This window comes from Caenorhabditis elegans, chromosome III (assembly GCF_000002985.6).
Source record: "Caenorhabditis elegans chromosome III".
Lineage (NCBI taxonomy): Eukaryota > Metazoa > Nematoda > Chromadorea > Rhabditida > Rhabditidae > Caenorhabditis > Caenorhabditis elegans.
In genome coordinates, this window is record NC_003281.10 from 9,813,365 (window position 1) to 9,840,805 (window position 27,441).

The 27,441-nt window shown below is 35.3% G+C and overlaps 10 protein-coding genes, 2 non-coding genes and 1 pseudogene across 16 annotated transcripts; 7 read left to right on the top strand and 6 right to left on the bottom strand.

Moving 5' to 3' along the window:
* Positions 1–81: 81 nt before the first annotated feature.
* Positions 82–1,048, top strand: ZK632.14 (DNA/RNA-binding protein Alba-like domain-containing protein). The gene is made up of 4 exons (NM_001027842.4): positions 82–331; positions 383–462; positions 517–597; positions 652–1,048. The coding sequence occupies exons 1-4, from the start codon at positions 83–85 to the stop codon at positions 860–862; spliced, it is 621 nt and encodes a 206-aa protein (NP_001023013.1). The 5' UTR covers position 82; the 3' UTR covers positions 863–1,048.
* On the bottom strand, positions 1,000–3,773 carry cnx-1 (Calnexin; the record flags this gene model as incomplete). Of its 2 annotated transcripts, NM_066775.7 has the most annotated exons (6): positions 1,000–1,852; positions 1,905–2,070; positions 2,341–2,688; positions 2,737–3,082; positions 3,128–3,198; positions 3,417–3,773. In NM_066775.7, 6 exons carry the CDS (start codon positions 3,765–3,767, stop codon positions 1,275–1,277), a joined length of 1,860 nt encoding a protein of 619 aa, NP_499176.1. The 2 variants fall into 2 exon arrangements, with proteins under 2 accessions (NP_499176.1, NP_001293601.1); NM_001306672.3 differs by lacking the exons at positions 3,128–3,198; positions 3,417–3,773 and having other exon boundaries at positions 1,275–1,852; positions 2,737–2,967.
* On the bottom strand, positions 2,142–2,261 carry ZK632.18. The gene has a single exon (NR_101845.1). It is a non-coding gene; the product is annotated as a small nucleolar RNA ZK632.18 (small nucleolar RNA).
* A 265-nt stretch (positions 3,774–4,038) lies between the features above and the next one.
* ZK632.16 lies at positions 4,039–4,115 on the bottom strand. The gene has a single exon (NR_052644.1). It is a non-coding gene; the product is annotated as an Unclassified non-coding RNA ZK632.16 (non-coding RNA).
* A 1,814-nt stretch (positions 4,116–5,929) lies between these two features.
* Positions 5,930–9,762, top strand: panl-3 (PAN2-PAN3 deadenylation complex subunit PAN3). Its single transcript, NM_066776.9, has 10 exons — positions 5,930–6,053; positions 6,138–6,175; positions 6,220–6,582; positions 6,802–7,105; positions 7,539–7,661; positions 7,712–7,804; positions 7,857–8,244; positions 8,299–8,490; positions 8,544–8,768; positions 9,013–9,762. The coding sequence occupies exons 1-10, from the start codon at positions 5,939–5,941 to the stop codon at positions 9,068–9,070; spliced, it is 1,899 nt and encodes a 632-aa protein (NP_499177.3). The 5' UTR covers positions 5,930–5,938; the 3' UTR covers positions 9,071–9,762.
* A 115-nt stretch (positions 9,763–9,877) lies between these two features.
* On the top strand, positions 9,878–10,768 carry arl-5 (ADP-ribosylation factor-like protein 5). The gene is made up of 4 exons (NM_001392182.1): positions 9,878–9,937; positions 9,988–10,048; positions 10,136–10,296; positions 10,345–10,768. The coding sequence occupies exons 1-4, from the start codon at positions 9,889–9,891 to the stop codon at positions 10,608–10,610; spliced, it is 537 nt and encodes a 178-aa protein (NP_001379051.1). The 5' UTR covers positions 9,878–9,888; the 3' UTR covers positions 10,611–10,768.
* lin-52 lies at positions 10,719–11,386 on the bottom strand (the record flags this gene model as incomplete). 2 transcript variants are annotated; one of them, NM_001268104.2, is made up of 3 exons in its annotated part: positions 10,719–10,999; positions 11,047–11,220; positions 11,274–11,386. In NM_001268104.2, 3 exons carry the CDS (start codon positions 11,377–11,379, stop codon positions 10,794–10,796), a joined length of 486 nt encoding a protein of 161 aa, NP_001255033.1. The 2 variants fall into 2 exon arrangements, with proteins under 2 accessions (NP_001255033.1, NP_001255034.1); NM_001268105.3 differs by lacking the exon at positions 11,274–11,386 and having other exon boundaries at positions 10,794–10,999; positions 11,047–11,206.
* A 126-nt stretch (positions 11,387–11,512) lies between these two features.
* On the bottom strand, positions 11,513–12,068 carry ZK632.9 (uncharacterized protein). Its single transcript, NM_066779.7, has 3 exons — positions 12,000–12,068; positions 11,817–11,950; positions 11,513–11,761 (listed from the first exon to the last, which is right to left on the bottom strand). Coding segments are annotated over exons 1-3 (189 nt in total). The 5' UTR covers positions 12,054–12,068; the 3' UTR covers positions 11,513–11,760.
* A 1,001-nt stretch (positions 12,069–13,069) lies between these two features.
* On the bottom strand, positions 13,070–13,814 carry ZK632.10 (UPF0057 membrane protein ZK632.10). Its single transcript, NM_066780.7, has 3 exons — positions 13,746–13,814; positions 13,548–13,700; positions 13,070–13,331 (listed from the first exon to the last, which is right to left on the bottom strand). Exons 1-3 carry the CDS (start codon positions 13,785–13,787, stop codon positions 13,284–13,286), a joined length of 243 nt encoding a protein of 80 aa, NP_499181.1. The 5' UTR covers positions 13,788–13,814; the 3' UTR covers positions 13,070–13,283.
* Positions 13,815–14,550: 736 nt separating this feature from the next.
* On the top strand, positions 14,551–16,355 carry ZK632.11 (uncharacterized protein). Its single transcript, NM_066781.8, has 8 exons — positions 14,551–14,636; positions 14,684–14,750; positions 14,797–14,876; positions 14,930–15,026; positions 15,077–15,360; positions 15,409–15,553; positions 15,598–15,807; positions 15,853–16,355. Exons 1-8 carry the CDS (start codon positions 14,554–14,556, stop codon positions 16,246–16,248), a joined length of 1,362 nt encoding a protein of 453 aa, NP_499182.1. The 5' UTR covers positions 14,551–14,553; the 3' UTR covers positions 16,249–16,355.
* A 1,082-nt stretch (positions 16,356–17,437) lies between these two features.
* ZK632.12 (uncharacterized protein) lies at positions 17,438–19,059 on the top strand. The gene is made up of 5 exons (NM_066782.8): positions 17,438–17,489; positions 17,537–17,929; positions 18,409–18,617; positions 18,666–18,806; positions 18,853–19,059. The coding sequence occupies exons 1-5, from the start codon at positions 17,474–17,476 to the stop codon at positions 18,892–18,894; spliced, it is 801 nt and encodes a 266-aa protein (NP_499183.1). The 5' UTR covers positions 17,438–17,473; the 3' UTR covers positions 18,895–19,059.
* Positions 19,060–19,594: 535 nt separating this feature from the next.
* Positions 19,595–21,111, top strand: K11H3.4 (annotated as a pseudogene). The gene is made up of 8 exons: positions 19,595–19,676; positions 19,719–19,927; positions 19,972–20,048; positions 20,094–20,348; positions 20,392–20,490; positions 20,541–20,770; positions 20,816–20,899; positions 20,960–21,111. Coding segments are annotated over exons 1-8 (1,188 nt in total).
* A 718-nt stretch (positions 21,112–21,829) lies between these two features.
* K11H3.8 lies at positions 21,830–25,283 on the top strand. 2 transcript variants are annotated; one of them, NM_001392183.1, is made up of 6 exons: positions 21,830–21,895; positions 21,944–22,344; positions 23,881–24,003; positions 24,052–24,202; positions 24,541–24,647; positions 24,696–25,280. In NM_001392183.1, exons 2-6 carry the CDS (start codon positions 22,237–22,239, stop codon positions 24,945–24,947), a joined length of 741 nt encoding a protein of 246 aa, NP_001379496.1. In that variant the 5' UTR covers positions 21,830–21,895; positions 21,944–22,236; the 3' UTR covers positions 24,948–25,280. The 2 variants fall into 2 exon arrangements, with proteins under 2 accessions (NP_001379496.1, NP_001255035.1); NM_001268106.2 differs by lacking the exons at positions 23,881–24,003; positions 24,052–24,202 and having other exon boundaries at positions 24,696–25,283.
* The last annotated feature ends 2,158 nt before the right edge of the window (positions 25,284–27,441 follow it).

The window sequence follows — 27,441 nt, forward strand, 5'->3', positions numbered from 1 at the left end:
GCGTCGAGACCATAACATGAGCACATTTTATCGCTACGAGACCCAGTAACTTTGAAATTATTATTAATTCTTTTTTTCAAGAATGGACAACTACGTGCCTGCAGATGAAACAATCGAAGAGCCACCAAATCCATTTCCTGCTCCATACAACACTGCAGATGCCAAGATAATGCTCGTCAGCAAATCGAGTAAATTCACAAAAATCAATGGACACGTTCGTGATTATTTCACAGAAAGTCCGGATTGTAATCGATTTGTTGTGTTTAAGTCAACAAATGGAGCAACTGAGAAGGCAGTTTCATGTGTAGAAGTGTTCAAACAACAATTTGAAGTTAGAAACTATGCTTTTTTTTGAACGAAAACCAAAATTTTGAAATTATAGGAACCCCTTTACCAATGGACACGTGTCGTTTGTTCAAAGAGAATTGTGTTATGGAAATGTCTACAAGAAGGACCTAGAGAGTATATCATCTTATCTTTGAATTTTTGAAAATAAATTAAATGTTTGTTTTTCAGTATTCGAGTCACTGTTGAAGTTCCTGTCATTTTCATTGTCATTTCCCGTGATCCATTTCCTGGAGAATACAGTTGCATGAGGTTTCATTTGATTCTGATTTCTGAAAAGTTCTCACTTTGAAAATTACTTTTCAGTATGCAATGTTCATCTGACAAAGACATCGCATTCCTTCCGGTGATTCGTACCTCACATGGTGGAAAAGCAGACAAAAAAGGCGAGAAGAAGGGCAATCGAAAGACAAATGAAGGAAATAAATGGATGAAGCCTAACACAGAGCAAAGGAAAAAGGAGAACAAAGAGAGGAATCAATTGTTGAAAGAAATTGAAACTTCTAAAACTGAATGATATTTATCTATTTTCGTTGTTGTTATTTTTCATAATCGCATTTGTTACCTTGTTTTTATGCTATCTATAAATTATAAACTACCAAAAATCCTGAGAGTCTCACCCTCAAATCTGGGTAGCCTCACCCAAATAATTGCATTTGTTATTTTGGTTTTATGCGATCTATAAATTATAAATTTCAATTATGTAAACCTGGCTATAATATTAAATTCATATGACAAAACAAAACAGTTTGAAGGTGTGGCATAAGATCCTCAAGAGATTTCGAGCAATATAGCTTTGGGAAGTGTTAAACTCATCTAAAAACCGGTCGAAAGACTCACAACTGCAAGTAGGTAATTGAGGGGAATAAATTGGAAGAAACAATGAAAAAACGAATTGTAATTTTGTAATTTTGAATTTTATCTCGTGATCAATCCCCTCGGCGAGCTGTGCGACGCTTCGCCCCTCCGGTATTTTTCGGGCTCTTTTTGGCAAATTCTTCAGTTGGCTTCACTGGCTCATTTTCTGGAACAACATGCTCGTCATCCTCTTCTTCAGCTGCACTGGATTGCGAGGAATTCGCAGATTGTTGTTCGGCATTTTCTTCCTCGTCTTGCGGTTCTGGATTGCTCTGGGAACCGGATGGTCCAGGCTGATTCACATCGTCTTCCTCATCTCCAATAATTTCTTCTTCGTCATCATCGACCAAGTTCGGAACTCTGTCATCATCGGCTGAGTAAGCATCAGACTTTTTCGCAAAGTTTGGAGTTGGTTTCGATTGTTTTCCGAAGCAAAATACTCCGATAGCAACAAGAGGAAGAAGAACGCAAAGAATATAAACTGCCCACAACCATGGTTTTTCATTTGTTGCGTCGATAATTTGCTGGAAGAAACCATTTCCATTTCCAGTGGCTGCAGCGAGACGATATTCTTCTTTTTGCTTAACGTAAAATGTTTGTTTAGCTACATCAGACGAGTCTTCTTCTGATGATGTGATGAGGATATTATCTGAAAATTTAATTTTCATATTTCAAACTCACGATGATGTTAAATTTCCTACCAAATAAGATATTTTCGCTCATTGTCCACATTTCGATTCCGACAGCAGTAATTGGAGCAAGTCCGGCAAATGGCTTGGGCTCGAAGTAGTTTGGATTATCGATAAGTCGAGCTGTCCATTTTCCCTTGAACGCCGGATTTGAAATTTTTGGTCGAATCCATTTTCCCTGAAAACAAAGAAAATTAGTAAAATTTAAAAAATTCCGAAGTTTGTCTGAAATTTCTAGAATTGTATAATTGTATCAACTTTAAATCCTCGTCGCCCGTGGATGAGCACGAAAAGGGTGAAGAAGTCGATCTAGGTTTTATAGGCATTCGGTGAAGAAATCAAGAGTATTGAACTCTATTTTTTGTTATAATTTAAGAATTTCTTCTCAAATTATATAGATAATCGAATGCCATGAAAGACTTAAATAAATCATATTTTAAAAAATTACCTTATATTTAGGATTCTTAATAGTCGGTGCCTTCCATGTTCCACATCCACTGAGTCCTTTACAAGCTGGATTGTCAATTAGAGGAGCTTCCCATGATCCATCCATATCCTCATCCCAATCTTGTGGCTTCTTTGCTTCTGGATCAGCAATCAATTCGTTTTCTTCTTCATTCCAGTCGTATGGTTTTGTGGCAGCTTCATCAACCACACTTTGTGGTTCATTTTCATCCCAATCGTCTGGCTTTACAGCACTTTCGTCTTCAATATTCTCTCGTTCATCCCAGTCAACAGGCTTTAAATCGGTCTCATCGAAGATCTGTTTTGGTGGAGTAAGAGCTGGAGTGACATCCTGAAAAGTTGATTTTACTATATTTAAAGAAAATCTTCATTAACTTACACTCATCATGTTTCCATAATATAAACTCTTTCCATCTACACTAACTGAATATTCACCAGTCGGTTTGACAACAAGTGTGAATAAATGTGTATTATGATCATCCCAGTAAGTTGATCCAATCGTTGTTGGCTGATTGGCATGATATTCAGAAATAGTTCCGTTAATTGGATTTTTATAACGGAAAATTAAGTGAACTTTTCCAGTGGCTCCGCACTTGTCAGGTCCGAACATAATTGTATAAGCGGTCTTATCTTGGAAATTGGCAAGATCTTTTTCAGCTCCTTCGCTCAAAAGCTTGAGATACCCTCCTCCACATTCTTGACCTTCCTCAAACTTGATGTCATATCTGAAACACGAATCATACGAAAAAGTTCAACAAATATTAACTTACTGAACAACGAAAGTATTCGCATCAAATGCAAACGGAGTATTGAGTTTGGCAGCAATTGCATGATGGCGTGCCTGAAATTTTATTAATTAGAAAAGTCGATTACAGATTTTAAATTATTTGTACCAATTATAAATCCTTTCCACTTACGAGTCAAAACGAAAAGGGTGAAGTAATTATTATTTTTATTTTGGCCTTAGAAATACTATATAGAAACTTAAGGTTCTATAATTACAAACGTATAAAACTAAAAGGCCGTTTAGCATTGTAAAAAAAATATTTCAAAACAAACCTTTGTTTTCACAATTAATCCGAGGTCGCCTTCAATCGATACTTTTGTTGGGGCTCCGATGCTCCACTCTCCATTGTATTTTGCAATATCAGAGTCGACGTCATCTTTCTTGGCAAGACTTTTGATCCAAGTTAGACCAATTTTAGATCCAACTGGGAAATAATCGAAGAAATTTGGTGTAGACTTGTCAGAAAGCTTAGGAGCAACGAAGAGAGATGGTACGAATTCTTCCTTATCATCACTACCTTTGGTTACTTCCTCTTCATCGTCTTCAAATACATCATCATCACTTCTAATTGATGATACCAGTAAAAACTGAATGAATATATACATCCATTTCCGGTTCACCATGGTTACCTAAATTCAAAAAATAATAATGAGGGTACCAAGGTAACAGAACAATATTATGAAAAGGAAAAATATATCGATTTTTGAGATTACTCGCTGTAAAACAAGTTACTATGCACATACAGATAGAATACAATGAGAAGTGAATAGAAAATGAGGGGCATTGTGTCTGCAATCGACAACGTGAAACAAGGCGGACTGACGAACGCTGTGGAGTGCTGCGGTAAAGAATTTGCTAGAGCGCGTCTGTCTACGTCTTATTATAGGATACACTCTCTCTCATGCTGTCCATCGAGGCGCCTCAACCACAACTAGTATACGAGTGTGAGAGCAGAAGAATATTCAGCGTCGTTGCATGGAGAGGACAACGTACGGGCGGTCATTTAGGGCAATACATCCAAACACCGACAACGGCTGTTGGTGTAATTAAGCCGTTGCCCATGGCTCATGAAAGGAAAAATTCGCTGCAGCTGCCGAAAAAAAATGTGATACGATTGAAATATATTTGAGAATTTGAACAAAAGTTTTCATCAGTTGAAGTGAATCGGAATAAATTAAATATGTCTCATATCAGTTTAGAACTCGTGATAAATGCTTGTTTTAATCGAAATTTTTTAATTTATTAGCTCAGTAGGGATTTACGGTAAAACTTTAAAAAAAAACTGCATGGTGTGTATGCAAATACTTCAAAAAAATTAAGCTTAATTGTTAAAATCGGTTCAAACTGGCCAAGCAGTTTTATTATTTTCAATCAATTTTTCATTCTCTCTGTGACAGTTTGCCGGGTTTGCAAATTTTAATGGAGGTTTGCAGGTAAATTTTCACAAAATTTATTGTTTATTGATTGATTTGGAAAACAAAATAAGAATGAAAATCTAGGGTAAAGCTAAATGATTGGCGAAAAAAGTAAAAACGAAAAAAAAACAATGACATTTTTCGAATAAACATGTGCAAACACTGTCACGCAAATATGCAGAATCTTACTGTAGGTGTACGGTAGACAATTTTTTTTTCAGCATTCGGTTTTTGCTTTTTATTTTAGTTTTCATTTTAAGTTTGAATTGCTTTCGTTTCGGTTTTTAAGTTTAGCTTTTTGTTGTTAATATTATTCCGGTCTGCTCTGAAGATAAATTGTCAATCCTATAGGAGACTGTGTTGGGTACGTGTTGAGTACCGACATCTGTCCTCTTGCAAGGCAGATTCTTCGCATTTTCGTATCGTCCCTCAGTCATTTCTGCGTATATCTGATTATTTTTCTCACGGAGCTGCAATAAATTTCATTTTCAGCTAACTAAAAGATTTTATAAAAATCTAAACGGTCACCGGAAGAAAAACCGGTTCGCTTTCGAGGTTTTCTTTGGCATTCAGTCATTTGAACATGTGATTGGTTGTCATGGAACGATAGAAATTTTTATCGATAGCGCTTCTTCCATATCAATGTCGCTCAACAATCCCTCAGAAGTTCAAATTTTATTTTTAGACCAAATAAAACTGGGATCATCGATAACTATAGTGTCTGTGCAGGTGAAAAATAAGAAATATTATTAATATTAATTCTTCGTCGTGGGGCAATATTTTCATAATTAGAACTACCCGTTTAATATCAGATTTGAAGAAATACGATTATGTTTTCTATTGGTTTTCACATTTAGTGTCACAATTCGTGAGAAACATAAATAGTGGTTAATTACAATCATCCCATCCGATCAGTAGAAACAACAAAATGTTGTTGAATACAATCCCGTGGTGTCTGAAATAGAACAGAAGAGATCACGCTCAGCGCCTGCGACCACCATCATCTCAGTTTTGTGCCCTTTCCTCGTCTCTCCCGCCGTCTGTTATTCTTCCTCTTCTCAAGTCGGCCATCGTTCACGTGTCCCCACGATATGTGCGTTTGTGCGTCGCCGTGTTTGCACAATTCTAACCGTTCGAATGATTTGAAAAGAGGTTTCTTGCATCCATAGATTTCGATTCATCTATTGCCGTCGTCACGTCTCTCTTACTCTTTTCGTGGCGCCGAGCCGAATCACAGCAGAAGTGAGCCGGTGCGGTCGGTTGCTCCGACCACAGCTCCTCTGCTCACATTAGGATATGCCATATGTCCGTTTGTCAAAAATCCTTATCCCGAATAAATTCTTTTCCATCATTGGTTTTAATATTTTCAGAACCGCAGAATGCAACCGGGTGAAGGGTACCATTATGATAGTGGTCCTAACAACGCGGTGCATCCACATCAGTTGCCTGCAGGCTCGCGGCTCAATCAGTACCTCGCCAATAATAACCGACAAGGTAAATTGCTTCGCTTAATCATTGAAATATTTTTTCGCAAAAAATCTAATAGAAACATTGAACAATCATTATTCATGTTTTCAGGACCATCATTCGGACCAGGTACTCCCATAAACGTAAATGTGAGCGTATTTTATTTTTATTAGTCTTAATTTTATTAATTTAGGCGCCCGTATTCGTTCCAAAGCATCAGCAGCCACAACCTGCTCAGGTAGCAGCTCCACCTCCAATGGTGAATCAGTTTGCTCAGCTATCAATTCACGACGTACCTCATCAAATGATACCTTTCGGACAAATTAACGGGCCACCGACGTTCGGTCCAGGCCAACATATGAATCATCGTGCATCTCATCACCATCAATCACCACAGATGGCACAACAGCCACCTACTCTGCAGCAATCAGCTTACGATCGATATCAACTAGAGAATCGTGGAGGAACGACGTATTTTTATACAGAGCCAACGGAAGCTGGGCCAGATGATGAGCAGTATACTGAAGCAGAGGCACCTGATGGAAGCATTCTTGTGGTATGCTTCGCAATTCGTCTTAAAGGAGGAATAACCGTTCAAAAATTGCTTTATTTAAATGAAAATCACCGAAAAGATCGAATTTCTTAACAAGACGGAAATTGTAGCTAAAATTTGGTCTTTTGGGAGCTTTTTAAATATATATAATATATTAATCCAAAAATGAGTTTTTGATCTTAGATAATTTTTAAAAAGTTTCACAATTCCAAAAAGTTCCAGAATACTCCCGGAGCATTTGGATATAATGCACCCCTTCCAATTTCTCATATGGCACGATTTCGAGGGAAAGCAAACGCAAACCTGCAGACACAATTTATATCTCCAGAAATTCGAATGGAGCTGATCAATCGACAATTAGCATACGATACAAAAGCAGATTCCGCTATTATAGGAGATATTCCACATTCCGTCGAACATTTTTCCAATTTGGTTCCTTTGGAAATTGCAGGAATACAATCTCAAACGACGTATAAAGCATTCTCGTGTCGCGATGGAAATTATTATTGTCTGAGAAGAATACATGGTTTGTTTTAAAATTATTCTCTGTTTATTGTGATTTCGCAGAAAATTTGACATTTCAGTTTAAAGGCACACGCTGGTTTTCAAAGTGGGTCTCGTCACGATCTTAGTCATAGTGGTCACAACAGGCGACAAATTTTATACATTTGTTGATTTGATGCAGAAAATAAATTTTATGAAATTTCAAATTCTGAAATGCACAAAAAAAGCCGAAAAGGTCGACATTTTTGTCAAAAACTGGAATTCCAGAAAAATTTCGTACAAATCTGGCTCTCGATGTGCTGATTTAAAACTTTTAAATTTTATTCAGCGGATCTGTAAAATTTAGAACCTGTAGCAACTACTGTGACTGAGATCGTGGCGAGACCCACTCTGAGAACCACCGTGTGCCTTTAAACTTACGCGGAGACGATATTTATTTTTTTATAAATTTTCAGGAAATCGAATTCAACATCCTGGAAAACAAACTCATCTCGTAGAACAGTGGAAGAAATTAGTACATGGAAATGTGGTTCCTCTTCGTGAAGTTCTTATTAATTGTCGGGCATTTGATGATTCTTGTAGGTTTTTTTTTTCAATTTTTTCTTTTTTAAATTGAATTTATTTTCAGCTCTAATATTCGCTTACGACTATTATCCACTCGCTGGAACCCTCATGGAGAAACATTTTGATACCAAGAGCGGCACATTCTTCGATCCTAACAGTTCGTTCAAAGAATATTTTATTGAACATTTAAATAAATATGTAATTTCCAGATGGTTTCCGTATATCATCACCAATGAATGTTTCCATGCCAATTTCTGGAACTGGCGCTCACGAAACACTAATTTGGAGTTATATAATTCAAATCGCTGCCGCATTGCGCGCAATTCACTCGAGTGGACTCGCGTGTCGAACACTTGATTTGAATAAAATCATAACTTACGGAAATAAGATAATGATCTCATTTTGTGGTATTCAAGATGTACTGGATCCCGATCCAACAACCATCCAACAGCAACAAAATGAGGATCTTAATATGTTTGGAAATTTAATTGTGGCATTGGCAACTGGGCGCGCAAATGGATGGAGGAAGGATCTTTATCAACAATTGAAAAAGTTTATTGAGGATACTTATTCAATGGATTTGCGAAACGTTATTGGGTATATATCTATTACAATTATAGACTGATTATAGATTTATATATTTATTTCCAGTTTTCTACACAACAATAGTACTCGAAAGACAATAAATGAAATAATGCCAATGATTGGAGGCCGTTTTTTCACTGTTATGGAAAATATGCAGGCAAAAACGGATGTTCTGGAAGCAGAATTGAGCAGAGAAATGGAAAATGGACGGCTCTTCCGGCTTGTTGCAAAAATGAATACTGTTCTTGAAAGAGTAGAGTAAGGATTAGTATTCTCATGTGCAAGATATTAAAAATAAATAGTATTTTCAGACACGGAACAGATGATGCATGGTCAGAGACTGGAGATCGCTTTATGCTGAAATTGTTCAGAGATTACGTATTCCATCAAGTTACGGACCAAGGAAAAGCTTGGTTAGATATGGCACATATTGTACAGTGCCTCAATAAATTGGATTGTGGATCGCAGGAAAAAATCGAAATGGTTTCACGAAGCGGGGATACGCAGATTATTATTGATTATGCTACACTGAAAAGGTAATTTATTCGTTTGAAATAACTGAAATAAATTGCAAAATCAGCTAATGGCAAAAAAATGTTCAAATATTTGATTTTACAAGCTGGTTGAAATTTCTTCGTTTTGTTCTCTTTTTCAGGAATGAAATCATATTTCTTTCCAAAAGTAATCGCGGAGAATGGAAATTTTTCTCAGTTTCCATCGGCGATAGAATCTTTTCTAATCCCGAATAGAATCTTGACAACGTGTATACTTTCTTTTTAGATGTCTGGACAAGTCATTCCGCGATTTGCTGGGCACGAATATGATGTTGCACCGCTAAACCCTAAAAATAAATATGTATCTTCCCGTTCTTTTTTATTCAAACTTATGTATCATCATATTTCTTGTTCCATTATATATTCCCATCCCCTCATTTAACCCATTTTTCCCCTGCATAATGGAACTCTACTATCAATCATTTTGTTTTAAAAGTAGTTATTCATTATAATCATTTCCTTTTATTTAATCTGCATCCTCGAGACCAATAGAAAAAAGTACGGTAATACTTGTTATCAAAGTTACTGATTAGAGCTGATATTATCCAAAATCACAATTTCTCTTTTCTCCCCATCTCTGTTTCACTTTTCCAAATATTCCTCTTCTATCATTTATTCTTTTCTCAATCCATTCAACTCGTATGTAATTAGCATTGCGTTTATTTTTATTTTCCTTTGAAAACTCCACACTCCTCCGAAAGATCACACTGGGGAATCCCTCTTCTCTCTGATAGGATTTGAGCTGTTGACCCAGGTTGTTTCAAATTATTACCCCAAGCAATGTTATCTCTTCTCTCTCTCTCTCAATCACCTCTCACTCTACACTTTTGTATTCAATTATCCCAAATCTTCATATGCTATTCGTCTATTTTCGTGTGTTGTGATTTCCAGAAATACTCCCCTTTTTTGTAAAAATAATTAGACCTGAGAAAAAACCAAGTCCCCCCAAAAAAAGAATAAATGTGCAAAATTTAAACTCAGTGTTTTTATCTTGAAGATTAAATCGGAATTTGGTCGCCACCTTGGGTACTTGCTGGATAATTCAAAAAAAAAATTAACAAAACAGATGAATAAAAATTGAAACTTTGTAGATTTCATAAAAATGGGTCTCATTATGGCAAAACTGTTCCAAAGTTGGTGGATTGGTAAAAGTAAGAAATATTTTATTAATTTCAAGTTTGAAAAAAAAAGGAATTTTCAGAGTACAAGATTATTGTAGTCGGTCTCGATAATGCAGGGAAAACGACGATTTTATATAATTAGTGAGTTAATTTCAGAAAAAAAACACATTAAATAACTTTTAAAAATTTAGAAATAATTTCTAATCCAAAAAAAAAATTATAATTCAGTGTGACAAAAGATCAAGTTGAAACGAAGCCAACAATTGGAAGCAACGTCGAAGAAGTTTCGTATCGAAATTTAGATTTTGTGATCTGGGATATTGGCGGGCAGGAGAGTCTACGAAAGTCTTGGAGTACTTATTATGTTCAAACAGATGTTGTTATAGTTGGTATGAATAACTTTTAGTAAATGATATTAAAATTAAAATTATTTTCAGTTATTGACAGTTCCGACACCACTAGGATTCCAATTATGAAAGAACAACTGCACAATATGCTTCAACATGAAGATCTTGCTCGTGCTCATATTCTGGTTTTGGCCAACAAACAGGATCTGCCCGGAGCAATGAATCCAGCAGAAGTATCCACACAACTCGGTCTCCAGACATTACGAGGTGCTCGGAAATGGCAGATAAATGGATGTTGTGCTGTGAAAGGAGAAGGATTGCCGGAAGCTCTCGAATGGATTGCCAACAATTTGTAGAAACGTTTATATTTATAAATTTCAAAAATTGCCTTAAACTTTGCCAGCCTCGTTTTTTAAACTCTCACTGTGAGATTATGTGATTTGCCAACTTTCTAATTGTGCTCTGTTAGTAATCAAGTTTATTCATGTGAATGTTAATGAATGATGAGATCATTATTTTTTGATAGACCACTATTCAATTCACTGGCTTCCTGTCGTTTCTTCCGCTACATTTTTCGGTGGTGTTGGCTGCAAATATCTCGGAGAAGCCGAGCCAGTGGGTTTCAGCACGTTGAGCAACTTTCCACGTCGGCACTGGCGAGCTTCTTCGATTCCAAGAGTGTACACCGAGTTTTGAATGTTTCGGATGAGCTTGGCGATATCGTCGGCTGGGCAGTGGCTCATTGCTGAAAGTTAAAAATTGAAATGAATATGGAACAATATGAATACGAACTATTAACAGTCACAGCATCTTCCTTGAGAAACGAAATATTCTTGTATGGCGATTCGTAACCTTTTGATACTGATTCGCTTTGAAATGCTTCTTCAAAATCGAGACATTTCATTGGAACTGGCTCACTTTCTTCTGGCATTGTTTCGGTGCATTCGAGCATCTTTTTCTGTTGTTCTGAAAATATTTAAAATTCGAAGAATCTTTCTTTTCTACAATATAATACCAACCAAGCATTTTCGCCTGTTCTGCGTTTGATTTCTTTTCGATCATTTGTTGGACGAACATTTCGTCATCTCCAAATTCGTATCCAATAAATCCTAGCGGACGCGACATTTTTTTCCTGAAATTACCGCTATATGTCAGAATTTAAATGTTTAGAATTGAGTAAGTATAGAGCTTGTGACGAATTAAACGTTAGGCCGCAATGAAGTAATTGTATTGATTTCTTCTTCTAAAAAATAATTCTCACAAAACAAATATTTATTTGATGTGAACAAAAACGGGATGTGAAGAAAATTACTCGGGAATTTACAATAAAATACAAAAAAAAATCGATTGCTAGACAGCCTAGCCGGTGGGTACTTTACAAATTTTAAATTTACACAATACGGTTAAAAATAATGAAGAAACGAGAAACAAGGTAAAAAACATGAATCAGTGGGCAGTCGGTGGTGGAATAGAGAAATAGTGTCGGGCAGTCACATGAAGAATGATTCTGAAAAATCAAAAATAGGAACATGGTCCGCAAACACGGTAGCATATTAACGCACCACTTCTCTTTTCTCTTTGCCTCTCCGTTGCTGGCGGTTTGAACAACCTTGCGAGTGTCCCCTCCTGGCTGAGATGCGTGCTTGTGCTCCACTCTGTCAGACTTGGTGCGCTTTCCGCTTCCAGTGGTGAGATCCTAAAATTGAAATTATTCAGTTTAAATACAATATATGCATTGCACTGACCGGTCCTCCGGTTTGCTCGAATGCGGCAGCCATTTCTTCAGCAGTCGACGACATCTCGTTGGTAATTTTCTGCAACAAAAAATTATTATAAAGCTTAGAGACGTGTAAGCAACACAAAAATGAGAGAATGAACCGACACAAGAATGACCAAAACAAGTGTTATCAAAGTGAAATGGACGATGATTGGCAGTTGCATGATTAGAAAGAAGTAGGCAGAAAAGGGAGGAGAGTGCCAAGAAAACAAAACTGTGAAAGAACCGATTGAATAGCATTTGAAACGATTGGAGTGTGTTTATTTGAAGGACGATAGTGACAAATCTAAATTTTGGCGCGCGTAGTGTTGACGAAGATCAAATCTATTTACAAGTGTAAATGTTTAAAATCGATAATTTGAAATTTTCGATTAGGAATAAGGCTGAAAAGTATTTAAACAAAGCTTCAATTGAGAAATACCAGAAAAATTCGTTAAAAATTTTCAACGAGTTTAAAGGAGGGCGCATTTGTGTGGAATTTGTGTGGCGTAGAGATTTCTTTATTGATTTTTCTCGTTTTTTTTTTTTAATATTCTGACTTATATTGCGTTTATCAGCCATAATAAATGTTAAAAAGGTCGAAAATGAGAAAAATCAATGGAGAATGAAAAACAACTCTAAATGAGAGTGCGTTTTTGTAGAAAAGCTCTACAAAAGTGAGAAATAAAGTAACGTTTTCAGGCTTTTTTTCAAGAATAGAAATCTGCCTGAATATTTTTAGCGAATCAACAGCAGACGGACAGTTTCATTCAAATACTCGTATTTATACATTTGCGTTGGCGCCAGAGACACGTGATGGATAGACGAGCGGAGACCATCGAAAAAAGTAAAAATGAAAAGAGACGCAGAGCAGCACATTTTGAGGGCTGACTTGTTTCTGCTAGATATATTGGTGCGGTGTCATCGAAGGCACAGAACAAAAAGAAAAAAGAAGCAAGAAAGAAAAAAAAGAAACGAACAAACAAGACAAAAAAAATAAATCGATCGGAACAAAGCACCGATAGATCATAAAATGGTGATAAATAAAACAATGTATATCGAAAAGAGGAATGATTTATTTTTTCAATGGAGGGAATGAACACAATCTCATTAAGGCCTTAGAATGAGAAAATTCGGCAAGTGATACAGTTTTTGATCATGGACCTGTGACAATAAGTCAAAATTGCAAGGGGTGAATTAAAGGTTTACAAAGGATAAAGAAATACATTTATGTCGTGGAGCGCAAAGTAGGAACGTGTCTTGTCGTGAGCATTTAAGCCGAATAAGGAGAATAAGCTGGTGGAGCGGTTCCGTGGTCATTCTGAAATAATTTTAATTTAAACATTTATTAAGCTTTGTAGAAAGACAACAAAGGAAACAGTAGGATGAATCATGGACAAGAAACCGACCCCCTTGTAATAAATTTCAAAAAAAAAGTCACCATTTTATCAAGATTCAAGGGTATCTGTTGTTCTGAAATTTGACAAATCACTATCTTTTTCCTTTTGGCTAATCTTTTTTCCAACTATCCACTTACAGTCTGCACGTATATGTTCTGAACGACAGTCTTCTCCTTGCAAAGGATGATGTACCACGCGTGAATGATTCCTGGGATGATCCCGAGACAGGTGAGAAGAATGTTGATGAGGAGGTCACAGTTGCATCCAACATCCAGAAGCACAGCGATTGGCTGGAAAATAGTGGTTGAAGAATGGTTTCAGACTGAAGAACTCACCGGAAGGAAAATTGCAAGGATGGCGAGAAGAATCTGGCACATTTCGTTTTCGTTTCGACGAGACTTGAGCTGAAAAACAGAGATTATTGGGAGAATTGCAAGTATTGAAGATAGATTAAAAAAGTGTGAGATTTCGGTGATTAAATTAAACTATAAAGTCATCACTTCCAGCAACACGGAAGGTTTATCGATTGACGATGAATCAAAAAATTGCGCAATCGACGAACGCGATTGTGGTTAGAATCACAAGACAACACCTCGCTCGTTGGCTATCGCTGTGTGTCTGCTCTCTCTTCAGAACTCTCGTGCTCTAATACAGAGAAGCATGAAATGTGGTGCTTGGTGCCTAAGGAATTTTTTAATATAAAAGTTGACGTGTCAGAATCATTCATTTGAAGAAAATGCAGAAGAAGAAGTAGAAATACTGTGAAAATTGTTTTTAGTATGGGTTGTAATTGTTTATTTCAGACAGTAAATTGTAAAGCTAAATATGTTGTGAAAACAATTTAATTTTAGAAATATTATTTTTAATCTTCAATCAATGTAGCAATTTTCAAGAGAAAATAATGCGAAAACCTGATTTTCTTTTGATAAAAAAGAATAAAGTTTGAAAAACAAACATGTAAACAAGTTACGGTGAATGTTCACAGAACCTGCATACAGATTCGGTGTTTGCGTACATGTGTACCGTACCCACAAACAAAAAACATGCGTTGATTGGAAATTTCGCAATTAACTTTTATTTTTGTCACTAAAATTATTATTAAAATATTTAGTTTCATAATTTCTCATAAAATATTTTCAGATAATGTCCGATATTGAGATTATTGAAGAAATTCAACCAGTTTCGTTGAAGCGGAAGCAGCCGAGTACTTCTTTCAATGGAAAAAGGTTTCTTTTTGGAAAATAATCGAATTTTTTGATATTTTCCTTTTTAGAAAAAGAACTTCTTCTGGGCTTATAGAAAAAAGCGAAACAATGAAAGGAACGGAAACAGAGTTTGAGGTAACCTTCACAATATTCACTTCAGTTGATTTTTTTTGTTTTTCAGAAGTTCGTCATTGATCGCACCATCACTCCACAAAGAAAATTGAATGCAGAAGATGTAGAAAAAAGTGGAGAAGATATAGGGTAAAAAAATATATAGTTAATTCAATGACTTTTCCAATAAAAATTCATTGCAGGTCGAGCGAGTGGCGTAAACGCCTTGAATGCACTCTTCTCGGAAGCGTTTCGACCCCAGTAACTGTGAAGAAGGAGAATAACATTAGAAAGAAAATAGTAAGCTTTTATTCATTCACAAAGCTTCTTAAACTAGGAATTTGTTTCAGTCTTGTTTCAATTGTGATGGCGAACACAACCTGAGAGATTGTACTCAGCGGAAAGATTTCAGACGAATTTCAAGGAAAAAGAGGGAATCTGGTGATGGAAGGCAAAGAGTTTTCTATAATGACGTTGGAATATCAAAACAAAGAGAGAAACATTTCAAACCTGGTGTGATCAGCGATAGATTAAGAGCCGCTCTTGGATTGCGTGGGAATGATATTCCGGAGCACATTTATCGAATGAGAAGACTTGGGTTAATCGATGGATATCCGCCAGGCTGGTTGAGAAAGTATGAAAATGGTAAATTTATGCAATTTAATATTGTTATTAATTTCAGATCAATCAAATCCACCGATCAATTGAAATTCTTCGACTCGACATCCAAAGAAGATGATGAAATGTCAGTGAAGCCTCCTGAATTAGATACATCGAAAATTGTATGGTATCCAGGATTCAATGGAGAACAATCTTCTCTAAATGATGTAAGAACAAATATGTTGTCACTTTAGAAATTACATTTTTATAGCGTGAAGACTTCAAGATTCCACCAAGAGATGTATTTTGCTCAGTTTATCAAGATGAATTGCTGAAAATATTCAAGAAAAGTGAAAAAGCGGAGAAACGAAGAGCCAAATCAACTCCGAAACATAAAAAGTTCGCTAATGAAGATGATGATGATGTTATAGTAATCACAAGTGATGAAATCAAAATTGACAAGTTCAATACTCCGGGAGAAGTAAATTAAATTAAAATAAAAATTCAATATCAGTTACTTTTCCAGGAAGATTCCATTATAATACTCGACGGCTCTGCTTCAACAGAAGAAAAACACCTTTTGACTCCGATTCGAAAAGATGTAAAACTAGGAGAATCGATGTTTGAATTAATCGGAACTCCAGTGTTTGGTAGCTCTCTTCTTACTCCTGTTGCTCCACTTGAAGCGTTTGCCGTCGGAATTCAACCATTTGAAGCAAGAGAAGAACTTACTGGATGCAAGGGAAACTTCAGAAATCTCATGGACAAATTGAAAGAAATCCGCGAAAATAACTTCGTTCCGGAGCCTGAAGAAGAAGTTATTTTGGTTTCAACGAATGAAATTTCGTCGTCGAATAACTCTGGAACTGCTAAGAACAAAAATAATCAGAACAGGAAAAGAAATAGAAGACATGCTAAATGAATTGGCTTTTTGAAAAATCCTTTTGTTGAATTATTGTTGTTGCTTAAAATTGTTGTTGTTGTTCCATATTTTTACGCAAAACTACCATGATAAAACCTTTTTTCTTGATTTTCCAACCTCTCTCTTGTTGTAAATGGTTCCGAATGTCCACAATCTTCTATTTTGGTCATCAATTATATCTTTATCTCTGCGTTTCTTTCACTCTTGCCGCTTTCCGATGGATTGGTGACACACAGCAAATATCGGTTTTCTCAATTTAAACTAAATTGGTCTAATTGGCTTATGTTTAATCAGATTATTTCGAGAAACCTGTGAATATTAAAAAGATGGTATAGGTTTTGAGGGATTTTTTGCCGAATTTATTTTTTAGAAAGTGATGGAATTTTTTATGATTGCAAATTTTTTTAAAAATTATTTAAAAACGAGCTGAATTATTTTTTGAATTCCCGCGCAAACGAATTCCTAAAGTTTCGACGTTTTCAGGTTATATTATTAAGGTTTTTATTAAATTATTGATTCGAAACATAATTTTGTAAAACTTTCATACATTTTTTCCCGCAAAACAAGTTTACATTATTGATTTGAGGCCAGATTTAGAGTTTCAGAGAAGTTCTTTAGATTAACAAAATAAAATAAAAAGAAACCCCAATTAATATAGCCGGAAAAAGCAAAAAATATCGAAATTGTGTAGATCACTTGCGCGGGAATTCAGAAAAAGTTTAGCCTTTTTAATCATTTTTTTTCCAAAATTGAAAAAAATCATTTAAAACAATGTTCAAATTTTGTAATTTTGTTACAGTTATTTTCGGTAAATATATTGAGATTGTTATTGTTAATTAGAAGGAAAACCTACAAAATCTGCTCCCATACCATGCATAACTATATTTAAGATCCGAAATCTTATTCAAAAAAGTAATAAAATTAATTGAAACCTTTTTTCCAGGCCACCAGTTGTTCTTATCATTCATTCGTGACAATTTATTCATTGCATTCTTTTTCTTTCGTTCAGGCAGCGGTCCACTGGCTTGTCCATCCGATTGTTTGCACATAAAGTGTATGATGACTCATCACATTCCTTTTCCCTCTCTTCTTATTCTGTTCTCACTCAAAATAATTTTTTGTTATGATTTTCAACCTTCTTCGTCTCGAACTAAATTTATGAATTTTTTGAAATATTCAAAGTTTTCAGCGGATTCTTTCCATCGTTTCTAAATCACAAAACACAATGGTTGATCGACTTGGTAAGTTTTATTTATTTTCTTTTATAAAATAATTTATTAAATTTTAGTGAATAGTGAAGTGAATTCCCGTCGAATGGCTAACGTAGAACAATGCTTTGGAAAAATGGGAGAACAATTGTCGGTATTCGGACGAGTTCTTGTCGGAGAAGGTGTTCTTGTGAAAATGTGCCGAAAGAAACCGAAGCAACGGCAATTCTTCTTGTTCAATGATATTCTTGTATATGGAAACATTGTGATTTCGAAAAAGCGATATAATAAGCAAAGAATTCTAAGATTGGAAGGTGTACAAGTAGAAGATCTGGAAGACGATGGAATTGAGAAACATGGATGGATTATTAAGACACCTGCAAAATCGTTTGCAGTTTATGCAGCAACTGAAACTGAAAAACGAGAATGGATGTTGCATATTGAGAGATGCGTTACAGATCTCCTTGAAAGAGGTAATACACGAAAATTATTTTCAAAAAATTTCCACCAAAAAATTGCAGAGAAAGTTTGAAACCACCGTAATCTTTAAAGGCGCTTACCATTTTCCGTTTCAAAAAATCTTGTCGTTTCGAGACCGAAAACCGTATTTTTAATGCAACAATCGCAACATTTTTCGTCTAATTAATATTAAGCTTAAATAAGTCTTAGGCGCATTGTGGTCTTTTTATTTAAAAAAATGTTGGCAGCAATGTTCAATTTAATTTATAAATTGTGATGCAAAATTGGTCCATAGATCGACAAGTTACAGTAATTTGTTGTCCGCCTGGCGAGACCCATGCGCCTAAGATAGGTGAAAAATTCTCATATTTAAATGACCAATAATATACGTTCTACAAAAAAATTGGGAATCACCATATCTCTAAATTAAAACGGTTTTTTAGATAAATTATTTTTTTCTATTAAAAATACAATCAAAATTTTCTACTTTCAGGAAATAAGCAAGCCGCGACTGCTCACGCAGCTGTATGGGTTCCCGATGGTGAAGCAGTGAAGTGTATGGTCTGCGGGAAAACTCAATTCAATCTGGTTCAAAGAAGACATCACTGCAGAAATTGTGGACGTGTCGTGTGTGGCGCCTGCTCATCGAGAACATTCCGTATTGACAATGTACATAAGAAGCCTGTCCGAGTTTGTGATCATGTACGGTGAAGTTTGACACTTTATCGTCTAAATATCATGATTTTTCAGTGCTTTGACAGTCTGAGTAGTGCCACACCAGGACAAGAAGAAAGTGAACCAAAAACGGGAAATCGCTTGCACCATGAGGATTCCTCCTCGGATAGTGAAGACGAGGTCAATGGTAGTGGACGATCGAGTAATGAGAGCCGGGTATACTGAATATTGCCTAATCTTTCAATAAACATACAAATTTCAGCCAACATTCTACCGTGAGGACGTTCAGCAGCCGGCAACATAGTTCAACGCATATAAACTACGATGAAAATTCTAAAATCCACGTCCTCATTCCTACTACTAAATTAATATTATATTTTCTTAAACGTTCCTGTGATATACAGCAATTGTACGTATTTTTTTTTGTTGCTTCCAACGACTTTTACAATTCCTGAAAAAAAGTTATTTCCTTTTTCTTCAATTCAAGATTATTCAGAACTGCACAAAATTAAAACGACCACATGACAGAAGGAATCATTTTAATAATCATGAATTACAGAAATGATCAAATTTCTTGTCCTTACAAGAAACAGCGCAATTAACTGAAGTGTTCAGAGAAACGTATGGTCCATTCGGCTTGGAATCATATAAATGTTCTTAAATTATTAAAAGTAAAATAAATGTTTTATTTACATATGATTAGTGAAATCAGAGCACAAAAGTGTGCAATGAAAAATAAATTTTATTTTCTGGAGTACTGTAAGCGGGCACATGGTGTATTGTACGCAGAGTTCTTCGAGTGTTTGCGTATCCACGTTGTTCTCCACGTGGACAAAACGCGCGGCACGTTTACTTTCTGAAAATTCGTTTTATTTTTGCATTACTGTCTTCTTAAAAGCTGAAAATGGCTGCAAACGAAGTGTAAATTTCATAAATTCCTAAGCTTTTATTCATATATATATATATATATATATTTCATCATGTCCTATTTTTGCAGTGATTCCATGGAACCAGGAGAATTGATGGAAGTGGATACGAGCCAGGAGCTGGATGAAAACACTTCGGCGAAGGAAACGGACCAGCCGAGTTCGTAATAATGTTACCATTCGAAATAACCTTGTTCAAAAGTTTTCAGAAGATGCTCAAAATGATCCAGAAATTGTATGCGGCGATAGTAATGAGGTCAAGAAGGAGTCTCCGAGTGTAGAAGAGGATCAGTCAAGTACTGAAACTATGTCTAATGAATTTGAAGTGGCCGCTGCAATTCTCGAACAAGAAAACGAAGATTCCGGTCAGAACGCCCCCAGTTTGGGAGAATTGCTGTCTCGGAGTGTGAAGTTAGAAGCTTTTTTTGTTACTTATTTTAAAAACATCATTTCAGTAATTACCACCCTGAACATTACTCTTCACCACCTCTCATGCGTAAACCCGATTTCCGTTTTCCAATCATTAATCCTGGTTTGTAGAAAAACACGTTTACTTAAAAGATATTGTGAATTACAGAGAAAGCTCAAGGAAAACTATTCGTTCTCTATCAGCTGATTATTACCGTTCCGGACTCGTTGAAGAAATTTCCTCCGTACACATCAGAAACAGTTTGCTGCCAACTGTGCGGAATCGATTTGATGGGATCAGCTATGTTTGCTCATCTGATCACTATCCAACATCTTAAGTTATAGAACTGCTTGTTCTCAGAGAATGACGTCGATTTCTGGATTTATAAAGTGAACAGTGTAATCGAGCAGGCGCCTTCAAATGGTAAAGCTCAGTTTACGTTCTTTTGTTTTACTTTTGATTTCAGCTCTGATCCTACCAGGTTTCAACCCTGATACAAATGTGAACTTCTCGGAAACGGTCGGCGAATTCATCAATCGATCGAAGGGATTCGTTAAGAAACCGAGTACGATTAAAAAAGTTCCGTTGTTAATGGAAATAATTTAAATAAATCAGACCTCGAGCAGATCAAAGCCGTCATTGGTGCAGTGATCGATATTAAGGCAGCTGTTGAATATTCGTCAATGAAAGCGAATAGGCCAAGTAAAAACAAAGTTAGGAGCAAGAATTCTAATTCAGAGCAAAAGCGAACCGGAAACTTCCTCTCTCAAGTCGTCGAAAATCTCATGACCAAGGTTGACGCGAATATCTTATCGAGGAGGGTTGGAAAACTATTCAAGAATCACGTATGTTGCTTTCGAAAGTATTGTAATTTTACTCAATTATTTCAGAATGAGTGCACTTTCTGCAACATAAAATTTATTTCATTTTTTGAAATGTGCCGTCACGTGGGAAGCATTCAACTCAGAATGAAGGTAATTTTAATTGAATGTTTCGCCGTTCTGCCGTCTTCCAATAATTCTAAATAATTTCAGATTAACCACTTGCGTTATCAAGATGTCCATGTTGGAACTTGGGTGCGTTTTCTGGCTTCGGCAACTCCACAGAAACAAACAATTGAAGATGTAATTGACGGAGGCTCTTCGAAAAAGGTGCATTCACCTGAAATAATCTATATTGACTAATATATAATATTTTATCGTGTTTTATAGGATCTCAATTCGCTTTTATTAATCTTGTGTCATAGAAATTCCTATGTATTCGTTTCTTTTTCTTGTAAAGTAATTTATTTTTCTTCTATAATATAAACTTTTTTGGAATTGTATCGTTTATATAATTTCGAATATAGTGTATACTTTACACTTTTTTATATCTTTGATATTTTCTTCCGAAGGAAGCCAGTTTTAAGAACTAATATGCTGTACTTACCATTCGTTGTAGGATTTCTGAGAAAACTCATCTCAATTTTTTTAAAAAATAGTTCAGATTTTCTGCGATTTCATTTTTTGGAAATTATATTTTAATGAACAATTAGGTAATTTAATGCAATTTTTTAAAGCCGTTGTGTGCTTATGGGGATAAAATTGTATCATTCCAATAGACCCAGTTTTTAACATTTTTTCTTGCAGAAATATTATCTGACTATTCGTTTCTTCTTTGAAAATTTTTTGATTTATCCGTATTTTTTCATATAATTTTCAAATTTTTCTTCCAAAAACCAAAAAAAAGTTAATTTTAAAAAAGTTAAAAAGTTTATAAAAAAATAATATTTTTGACTTTCGAAAAATAAAATCAAAAAGCCGACACCATTGCTTTTTGTTATACGAAGTAATTTAGAAAACCTCTTTGAATTTTATGAATTCAAAGAATAATAACTATGTTTCAAATAATAATATTTATTTCAGAATGGAGATGGAAGACATAGACGACGATATAACTGTGTTCTACACTGACGATCGTGGTACAGTACAGTAGGTTTTCTATTCTTTTATGAAGTTTTAAGTAATTTCATTTTTCAGAGGACCATACGGAGCCTCAACTGTGCTTGATTGGTACCAGAAAGGATATTTCTCGGACAATCATCAAATGAGATTCACTGACAATGGACAACGAATTGGGAATTTATTCACATATGAAACTACATTGGGTGAGATGAAAGCGAGATATGGAGAAGAAGCACCGATTCCGACGAAACTCGAAGATTTTAATTTTCGTGGATTCTCAATTAAACCGAAATCTAATAAAAGACAACTCGATAGAGATCCACTTAAATTACCAAGGAAAGTGAATCCGAGAGATCTGGAACCAACCGATGCCAGAAACAGGAATGGAAATTATGAAAATCGAAATGAATATGGTTATAACTGTGATAGACAAAGTACAAGCGCAGTGGATTCTAGGAACCAATCTGTACCGCCCGGTATGTTTTTTTTCAGAAAAGATACTTACCGTATTTCCTCTATTAGTCCGGCAGCCTCTATTAGTCTTGCACCCCTACGGACCAATCGAAAATTAGTCTTGCAGCCTCTATTAGTATTGCATGCAAGACTAATAGAGGAAATACGGTGATAGTCTTGCACCCCTATTCCTGCCAGACCAGCAGTATTTTGTGAAAATAATAATAATTGTTTATTTGTCACAAGAAAGAGCTACACCGGAAGATTAAAAAAAAGTAAATAAAATGATGTGTGGACAAATAAGTAAAATGACCAGTTGGACCAGCTATAGCCCGGGAGGTCAAGTTGAGGGGAAGAGGGTGTCGAATGGAATAGAGCCTAGGCGCGACGCAAATGCATTTGGAGTTAACAATTGAGGGAAACGTTTTGCTATTCGATTCCACAACGACAAGTTAACATGTAAAAAAAATTTAGACGGGACACCACAGATAACAAGTAGATAGGGGTGACGAGTAGAGCGTGAAGCTCGAACAAACGATGATAAGGACGGGAAGTGATACTCGCTTGAAATAATTTTATGGAAGGTTCGGAGGATTTGAAGAACCCGTCTGTGGTGAGTAGACAATAAATTAAATTGTGAAAGCCTGCTGCTGTATGACGAGTAAGATAAATTGCACCTTTGAAAGACACACTTTGAGAAAAACCGGAGGGGAGATTCTAGTTTTTTGGCAAGTTCGGTGGAGTTGGGCGGGAAGAGCTCGCAGCCATATTCGAGTACGGGGCGGATGTAAACATTGAACAGTTTAAAATAGAATTCGGGACTTTTAGAGCGGAATGAGCGAAGGATTTGGCGACACTTAAGGAGGGCACTATTAGAAGTCTGATTAATATGATTTACAAATGATAATTTGGTATCGACAATGATTCCGAGATCTCTGATAGAATCACGCGGTTTAATTTCAACACTATTTACAAAGTATTTATGACGGGGGTTCTTTTTACCAAAGTGTAATACGGCAGTTTTTTGCTCAGCAAGATTTAGACGCCATTAAAAAAAAAAAAAAACTTCAAAAATTTCGCCATTTTTTAGTTAAAATAAATTTTAAAGTGTTCAAGTAATTGATAAAACAATAGAAAAGCATGTATTTTGCACGATTTAGACTGTTTCAAGCCAAATTTTTGACGATAAATGATCAACTTTACAAAGCTATTGGATCTTCGAAAATTAGTCATGCATGCAATACTAATAGAGGAAATACGGTAATTATTTCTGGAAACTAAATAATATTACTTGAGCACTAAATTCTGAGAATGCCTATTACGCAGCATATTTGATTTTCTCAATTTTCTTTAGTTTTTCGTGCTTTCTCTATGTATTCTTTCAATATTTTACCGATTAATAAATGATTTCCGTAAATCGACACAAGCGCTACAGTAGTCATTTAAAGAGTTACTGTAGTTTTCGCTCCGAGATATTTTGCGCGTCAAATAATATGTTGCGCAACACGCATTCTCGGAATTGAGTGTTCCCTTAATAAATAATATTTCAAAATATTTAGAATCGCCCACTAGAACAACAAAAAGAAGCAAGAAAAAGATGTTTGTCTGGAAATTCGGGACCCGAACCGGGAGAAATAAACACTGATTCGCAAGAAATGTCCGATATGGTACCATATGGACCGGTATTTATAATCATTATTCATTTTCCAGTATTCTCAAAATTATTACAGGAGCCACCTCCTCCGAAAAAACGAAATGATGAATATGTTCTTCGTTCAAAAGGAAATATTCGATCCAGTGATGAGAAAAGGCTGACGGTTGGGAAAAGGAGTCTACCATTTTATTATGGAGATGAAGACAAGAAGAAAACCAGTTTGAAAAGTTAGTGAAATTGGGAAATTGGGAATTTAAAATTTATATTTTTTGTAAAATTTGGACGTATGTGTGTGCACCTTTAAGGAGTACTGTAATTGAAAACTTTCGTTGCTGAGAAAAACTTTGAAAAAATCTCGTTTAGGTGATTTCAATTGTTTTATTTTAGTTTTTCTATTTAGTAATACGAAAAACAATGAAAGTTTGAAATTACAGTACTCTTTAAAGGTTCACATGCGTTTGTAAATACAAACAATTTCGTGTCAAGACCGGGTATCGTATTTTTCGCGCAAAAATCGCAAAATTTTGTATCTGTGTAATATTTTTAATTTTATTCATTTTTCCAGAAATAATTGCACTCGAGTTCGCTTCAATACTCCGCACGGATTATGTGAAATTGGAGAAACGGCAACGCGATCAACTTCACAACATTTGTAACCAATGGGAGCTACCGGTGATTTCTTAAATAAAAATATTTTTTTATTAATAAATGTATTTATAGGATAACTGCAGATTCTGCAAATGTGCTTTAAAATTCGCTCCAAATTTCTTGAGCCATGTACTGTCTATTCCACACATTACGAAGAGCATGGATCAATATGACAGACGTTTCACATTTGAAGGAGACTATCGTATGCTTAAAAACGAAATCGAAAAAGTTAAAACGAATTGTCGGGATGCTCCAAGTCCTCTTCCACCTGCAATGGATCCTGTTGCACCATATCATGTTCGCGATAAATGCACACAATCATAATATTTCACCCAATTACCATCCCATGTACATTAAGATTTAATAGATACTCAATCAAACTTTTTTCACCTGTTCCCACGATTTCTTCGCGTTTTCAGCGAAAGCACAGAAAAGCTAATTTTACATATAAAAAGTAGCACTCTATTTACAAGTGTTCTTGTCTTATACAATATTTTCGTGTTCCTTTATCCACGTCCCCCCCCCATGACCTATTGTATTGTTTCAGAATTTTTTTAACATGGCTCTTTTTCCTTACAAAATACTTCACCTCCCCCATTTTTCCTTTTTTTCCAACAAATTTTCGTCTTGATTCCAAAAATAAACATTGGAGTTATTGAAGCATTGCAACAATGCAATGATGATTCTCTTACTTTTATCAGCAAATTTATTGAAGGATTAGCGCCTTTTTGTCTTTTTGTCGTCGCCGTCAAGAACATTTGTGTTTTGTTTCGACTTTGATCGCTTTTTTTCTTTAATTATTCCATGATCAGAGTCCATTGACATAAGGCTTCAGGAGAGTAATGCGGGATTTTAAAATACGGTACCAGGTCTCGACAAGACAAATGTTTGTTCAATGCAAAAAGATCTGCGCCTTTAAAGGGTACTGTAGTTTCAAACTATTGTTTCCGCGGAGTTTTCATCGATTTTTAAATTTATCTTTTTTTTTAGAAAGCTCAAATGAAAAGAAAACTTAAATTTTAACAAATCTTGAGAAAAACAATTCAAAATCGATAAAAATTTTGCGAAAACGAAATTTAGACATTACAGTACTGCTTAAAGGCGCACAACTCTTCGCGTTTAACAAAACAATTTCGTGTCGAGACCGTTCACCGTATTTTAAAGCTAAAACTGCATAATTTCAAAAATCAAAATTACGGAGATCGTGGCGAGACCCGAAAACACACATGTTCCTTTAAAGTGAAGCTTTAAATTTTGTTGCATAGTTTTAAATGTCTAGAAAGCAAGAATATGAGTTGTCTCTTTCACTTTCCATTTTCATAATCCATAATGTCATTTCAAAGCATTAGAAAATGTCGAATTGAAAAAATATATAGTGGAAGACAGGGATCAAATTTCAGAATGTGGGTGTTATGATGAGATTGAATAAAGTGACCATATAAATACACTCACAGAGACCATGCTTTTTCTTATTTCCTGCTCGCAAGCTTTTTTAAACCCAAATTCGAAAATATTCCAAAAATTTGAAGAAATTGTGCAAAACAATTTCCGACGTCGGCTCGCGAATTTCAAAATAATTACTCACTTTATAAATGGTCATAGTACAAGACACGTGGTCATTACCTATCAGTGATTTGTTGGTTCACTAGATGGGGTTACTGTACCTTCTTGAATTGTGACTAGAGGCAAAGTCCAATTTGTTCATTTACAACCGACATGTAATAATTAGTATTGTGAAGCGGGATATTAGAGTTTTAAATATTACGTGAATGGGTCTCGCCACGCTAACAACCACGAGTTACTGTATCTCGTGTCAACTTACTGTTAAATAAAATGAGAAATTTCTGCCAAAGTAAAGAAAATGGAAATATAATGTCTAATCTACCCGAGTGACAGTAACTCGTTGTTATCGTGGCGAGACCCATGCGCGTACGATCTATATTTGATCTATCCAAAAGTGATATTCTCTGAAACTTCTCATAATTATTTAGGCCTGACCTATTAGAAGAAACTCCTTTTTTTTATTTAACAAATATAATTTCTTTTGAGAATTTTGAAAACAGTTTGAGCTTTTTTTTAAATTCTCACTCATCATATTTTGAAAAAAAAGAACGTCATCATTTCAATTGAAACAAACAAATCATAAATGAAATTAGATATATCTTGGTCATTGATATTTCAACATTACATGCTTTTCTTATTTTTAAAAGAAACATTCACATGACAATCTCTGAAATTGAACTGCTGGGATGTTGCGTGATCTCACAGTGAAAACATTAAGAACCTTGATGATGAACTGTGACGTTTGAAGTTTCATTATTCTACCATCATAGAAGTTTTGAGTTTTTTGTGTATTGGTAAAGATATCACACCAGAAGGAAGTAATTTTAACGTACGATTATGAGCTAGAAACGTAGCGTTTTGTGTGTAGCCTTTTGTTACTTTACAGACAGTTCAAGGTATCAATGTACATACTTATAGGCACAGTTTAGACTGAAAATCATGAAATTTCTCACATAAAAGCTAAATCTAATTAGTTTATATTTCAAACTTATATATTTGAATATTCTCAGAATATCTTTGAGCAACCATTACTGTACAAATCGGAGAACTAGTTCTTAATTTTTTCCAACCAATGAGGCTAGCAAGAGTTCCAAAATTTTAGGATTAAAAAACCCGTTACCGGTTATTTCATCTAGCAATAAAATTTAAAATTCAATTTAAAAAATGTATTGAAAACTGCTGTAACACCGAAAAGAATAGGCATCAGATGATCATCATTAGCCCGATTTGGCCCGATTTTTCTATTTTTTTTTTC